General features: G+C 35.5%; 1 protein-coding gene across 1 annotated transcript; it reads right to left on the minus strand.

Annotated features, from left to right (window-relative positions):
* Positions 1–1,565: 1,565 nt before the first annotated feature.
* On the minus strand, positions 1,566–3,630 carry LOC129802833 (charged multivesicular body protein 7). The gene is made up of 4 exons (XM_055848944.1): positions 3,556–3,630; positions 3,007–3,495; positions 2,517–2,925; positions 1,566–2,449 (listed from the first exon to the last, which is right to left on the minus strand). Exons 2-4 carry the CDS (start codon positions 3,451–3,453, stop codon positions 2,052–2,054), a joined length of 1,254 nt encoding a protein of 417 aa, XP_055704919.1. The 5' UTR covers positions 3,454–3,495; positions 3,556–3,630; the 3' UTR covers positions 1,566–2,051.
* Between the last annotated feature and the right edge of the window lie 2,138 nt (positions 3,631–5,768).

Here is a 5,768-nt window from a genome sequence, read left to right on the forward strand (position 1 = left end):
GTTCGGCATGAAGAGATCTATCGATACAAGTACACATTCACTACAACTAATCCAAGTAAGGCTTATCTGCCGCAATATAGAAACAGCACTGTGTGTGTACCTCAAGTACACAGAATCCGAGATATAGAGCCAGAGGATTTAATGGGTTAAGATAAACGTTTAAGCCTATCCATAGACAGTCTCAAATCAAATCTTACTGACAAGGGTTTCTGATATTCTTGGTTTCGTGAAGCATCTCTGGGATTTCTCAGGCTTCACGATGCAATATTTGAGTTTTTCAAGTTCCGAGATGCAATTCTTAGGGATTTCGGGTTCCCAGACGCAATTTTCGAATTTCTTGGATCTCGCGATGTAATTTTTGGTTTTTCAGGTTTTGAGAAGCATTTTTTTTTACTTTCTGGGGTTTCAACATCAATTTTTTTGGGTTTATTTATTTCCACGGTGAGATTTTTGGATTTCTTGGGTCCTGTGAAATTTTTTTTTGAATTGTTCTAGGTTTTCTCAACGCAATTTTTGGTTTTATCTGATTTTACAATGCAACTTTCTGGTTTCTCGAGATTTACGAAGCAATTTTTGGGTTTCTCGGGCTACGAAAAGCAAGTTTTTGATAGGGTTTTAAGCAATCGTCAAGGTATTGAGTTACTTTGACGAATCGTACGAATTAGGGTAAATTAAACTAATTCAAAACCCGCTCTAAATGGAAATTTTTCGCTACTCCAAATGGAAACGTTATTCTTCTCATGGTAAATACATTACTAAATTATTATATTTATATATTTTCTATACCACAGTTTCATTATTTAGTTAATTTTGCTCCAAATAAAGCGAAAATCCATTCATATTCACAAATTTTAATTTGTTAATTTCTCAGAAAAATTAAAAGTGTACCTTTTCCCCATCGATTTTTTTTCATCGATCGACCATGTTTCCCAATGAAAAACACAATAAAGTGATTGGTGTTTATTCGTTTTGTTAAACATTTATGTCATATTTCTGGCTAATTTTACTTAAATTAAGTGCTAATCTTTATTGTTAACGGTACGTGAAGTTTTCAAATGAAATAATTACCTATTTCGTGAACAAAAAGGGTTTTTATGAAGTGTCTGCAAATGCTTCAATAGGAAACCCGGAAAATATGATTTTTTGGGGAGATTTTCTTATTGTTTTAGGTGGGAAAGGAGAAAAGACCAGGAATAAGAACCAATCCTGCACTCAGGAGCAACTCAAAAAGGTTTTGGAAGCCTTTCGTCGTGATTTCAGTTACACTGTTTGTCTCCAATTAGAAACTTTTCCTTGTCTCCATTTGGATTAATTTGTCTCCAATTACACTCGCGTATTTTTCTTGCATTTAAGAAGTTTTCAAATTATATCTAAAAAATTTTCACTAAATAGTAACATTCTAGAAGAGTCAAGGAGCAAATTTATGTAATTCTCTTCACAAAAAATATGAACTTAATGTGTTGATGAATCTTCTGTCAAAATTAAGCGTCTGGAAATGGTTTTGAATTAAAACATTTACCAAAACATTCTTTTGCCTTTGTCGGAAATAAGCAAAAAAAAACTACTTTCACATTCCAAACTCCAGGTTTTTTTTTATTTTATGGAGATATGTTTATAATTACATTTTTTAAACTCAAAATTCCAAACCATTAGTAAATCTATATATTTTATAATTGTATTTATTTAAAAAAAAAATGTTATTTGATATTTTTAAAAGCAAATTTTAAATCCAGAAAAGATTAATACATAATTATTTGAATATTTCTAAAATAAAAAAAATACAAAAAAATCAATCAAAAGTCTGCACATATAAAAAAAAATCTCTCATCTTGATATCTTTATCTAGGAAAAAGTTGCAGAGTCACTTATCAACTCTGATGTGATGCTTTGTATTTGAGGACAAAAGGACAACATAAACGACAGAAAGAGACTTTTATCGTGGAGCAGAAGCGTAACTCTTGGCATTTTATCACTCTGAATTTTTCCTAGAGATTTTCACACCATCCTTTGAGGCACTTAGGGAGTCAGAGTGGATGGGGCATTTTTTCTCCTCAATACTGACTCGTTTCTGTTTGTCTGGGAGTACGAGACGGGGAGCCCTCGGGAATCCGCAGAGCTTCAAGTTTCCTCAGAATGTCATCATCTTGAATCTTCTGTGCAGCATCTTCTTCCAGGAGATTAGCCAGTTCCTGCTCGAGCTCAGCATTGTCCGCAGGAGATGACAAATCCGTGCCCAGGGCAGCTTCTACTTCATCACTGACCTGAATAGCCTCCCTCATCTCATCGACTGTCTGATCGACCATCTCAGCCGTGATACCGGAATTTTTCAGAGCATCCTGCAGAGATTTTCCGCCCAATTTGTACGTCTGCAGGATTTTCTTATTGAGCGTGACGTCATGGATCTTAGAGAGCATCTCCTGGATATTCATGATGGCTTTTGTGTGTTTCTCTTTAGAGAGATGAAGATTTTCAGTAAACCCTGACCTGAAATATCGGTGAAAGAAAATGTTACTCACCCAAATTCTTCAGGAATCCATTTCTCCTTGACAGACAGAATTTGGCCAGATTCCTGTTGGACTTCTTTATATATTCTCTCGCCTTCTCTTCTTCCCGCTTCGCAGACTCTTCCTGAGCATCAATCTTCTTCATGAGTTCCTGCTCCATCATCTCCAGCCGATAGATTGAATACTCAATCTTCGAAATTGCCTGAATTTTTTCTCCAGAAACTGCAAATTTCAGCACAACTTCCTCACTTTCCCCGATCGGTGCACAATGAGTAGCAACCTTTTGCTGACAGAGGAGAGCATGAATGGCCAAAGCAAATCCCTCAGGAGATAGACTCAGAGATTCTTCAGCCAATCGCATTGCTTCAGATTGCGAAATTAACCGATTCTGAAGCATTTTCAGCAGTTTCGTTGCTTGATTCTAGAGAAGATAAACATTTGGAAAAAATGTGCAGGATAAGCAAAAATCCATCCAAGAGATATGCCATAAATAAATAAATACCTCAACAACTTCCTGCACAATAAAAGCCATTTCAGCAAAATTGGAAGGAAATATTCTGCTTTTTACAGCCTGAACGCCCCATTTTAGGGGCTCCTTCACCAATAGATTCGTTGCCCATCCAGACCAAGTAGTCTGAGGAGGCTCCATGAAGCTCTCTCTGGGCTTAATCTCGCCTGAGGCTAGCATCTCCTCGAACACTTTCTGAATACAATAGGGCTTCTTCTCATGTCTCCTGAAGGTCTCTTCTACGTCCTGTACAGTCACCTCAGCTGTTCCTCTCCATTCACAGTATTTACTAACCATCTCCTTCCAGAACTTTAGTTTACTCCGGTAGTTTTCGGGATTTACGCTCAATTCCCGGAAAGGTGAAAATAGAACTCCCATTCTTGTATCATCGCTCCAACATTTTGGCAACAAATCCTCAGGAAATTTGCCTTGACTCGTCATTATTCCTATTGCAATTTATAGCACAGGATCTCAATGAGTATTCTGCATAGGAAAAGAGAAAATTACTATAGATTTTCTTGGTATTTAATGTGATTTTCTTACCTCTTGCAAAAAGCCTGAAGAGCCCTCTTGAAAAATGTAAACAAAAGCGACAGTAACCCAGCTGACCAAAGTTAACAACCAACAGCTCTGTGTACTAGAATGTTAACAGCGTTGGTAACAGTTTTGGACCAGCCAGTGGAAAGTACAGTGCTCGCTTTGTAATCCAAAAACATCACAGGTTAATTCATTTTCATTGCTGAACACACATGCATACATGACCTCAAAATGATTTTAAACGTAACCGTCAATAACTCGTTCGGATTACGGCGATCCGGATTAGAGAGCGGGCACTGTAGCACTGAGTTGGCCTAAAATTGTTACCAACGCTGGCAAGTTTTAAACACTTCGAAGAACCCTAACTAAAAGTGTCGCGGAAGGACCAAATGGCAGCCGCTGCCATTTATCGAATTTTACATAATATTTTGATATTTTTACTTATATTTAAACATTCGGAGCGTTAGTCAGTTCTTTTCTGTTGTCTGAATCAGAAATTTCATCTCCTTGGGTACTGTATCTAAAGATTTTTAACCATTCGATGTTTTCATCTTTACCAGAATCATGGAGTAAGGGAAAGTGATCTGCCTTTGAATGCGGCAGCCTTTGAATGTTTCAATTTTTCTCTTATTTTTCAAAGCAAAAATTCTACTTTATGAACTATAGTTAATACTATTAACTATTTTCTATTAACTTCGCTTAACAAAATGGATTTTTAGTTTTGGCAAATAAGAGAAAAATTGGATTTTGCTGATTTTGACATATTTTTCGCATTCTGCTCGCAAAAATTCAGCCTAAATCACTTGGATTTCCCATACAAGGTCTTCACTGGTATACCTTTTCCACGACTTTATACTTCTATCCAAAACGAGAAAATTTTCAAGAAATCATGCAAGTGTCCGCATTCCGGAAGTTGCACATTTGTTCTTATCACTTATACTTTATTTACGATTTTCCACCTCTGGCTAGCAATTTCTTCCAAAAAATAGACAATTTTCCAGAAGTTACACGAGTTACGCGGACTTCGGAATTTTTATACTTTGTTGATCGTCATTGTGGCCAAAGATCTGCCCAAATTCCTAAGATGTGTTTTTTGTATCACTTATTGGCATACTTTCTTTAGGATCTTCAACTTCCGTTCCGACATTTTTGCTTAAAACCAAAAATTAGATTTACAGTAGAGTTCCTCAAATTTGAACATTTGGGGGGTATAGATGACATTTCTCACTCCTCAAATTTGAACGATATTTTCAAAAACGTAACGGAATTCATGTGAAATGCACTTTCCGTCAATTAAGATAAACAACTTTAGAGAATCTATCAATGTAATTTATTGTGAAATAAATTAAATTTGTTGCGGAAGTTAATATAAAACGATAATATTGAGGAAATACCAGAGAAAAATGGCACTCCACGCAAAACTTTCTTCACATAACCTCAAATTTTACATTTTGAACTCAACTGTCGTTCAAATTTGAGGAGTTCAAATTTGAGAAACTCGACTGTATCATTTTTTTATTTTTTTCTTACATGATCCTGTGGATGAATCAAGATTGCTGAAAGCAGATTTGGAGAAGTCTAGCACGGAAGAAATTCCGACAGATCATCCCAAAGGCAAGAGGCAAGGAGGCAAGAGACAAGACAGCACCAGCGAGCTTGAGAATAAGTGCAACAATTCCTGCATTACTGCCTCATTCGGTATTTTTAAAATATTGTAATTTTCTTTAATTTTTTTTATTTGAAATAAAATGTAATTTAATCAAAAAAATGTTTTATTATTTAAAAAAGTAAAGAACGATTTTGAAAAACTATTGTTAACACAGAAGTAACACTGCATCTGTAACATTTAAGAACAAAAAGTGAGATGTTTTTGTTAGGAGACCAACCAGAGTTGTTAACAGAGTTGTTAGCCAGAGCTGTTCTGTTTGCCAATTGTTAACACCTGGTCAGCCGGGTGGGGAGTAGAGCCACTGTCTACTGTGGAGACTTTTGAAACTAATTTTTGAATAACCGAAGAACCGTTGATGAATAAATTTTTGAGAGTTCTTACAAATTTTGACTATTATATGTCGATACTTTCCTTCTGAATAAACAAACCTTCAAGATTTTTCTACCTAATGTTTAAAAATAAATCTTTTAGAGGTAAAAATACAGAAAATACATAAAATTATAAGAATAAAGTTTCTTTTATTTTTTTCTAATGTTTAATCACAGATGGC

This window comes from Phlebotomus papatasi, chromosome 2 (assembly GCF_024763615.1).
Source record: "Phlebotomus papatasi isolate M1 chromosome 2, Ppap_2.1, whole genome shotgun sequence".
NCBI lineage: Eukaryota > Metazoa > Arthropoda > Insecta > Diptera > Psychodidae > Phlebotomus > Phlebotomus papatasi.

Coding starts and splice junctions, on each gene's coding strand:
- LOC129802833 (XM_055848944.1), bottom strand. CDS start 3,453: ATGACGAGTCAAGGCAAATTTCCTGAGGATTTGTTGCCAAAATGTTGG. Junction 2,926..3,006: donor TTGTGCAGGAAGTTGTTGAG/GTATTTATTTAT, acceptor TATCTTCTCTAG/AATCAAGCAACGAAACTGCT. Junction 2,450..2,516: donor TGGATTCCTGAAGAATTTGG/GTGAGTAACATT, acceptor ATCTCTCTAAAG/AGAAACACACAAAAGCCATC.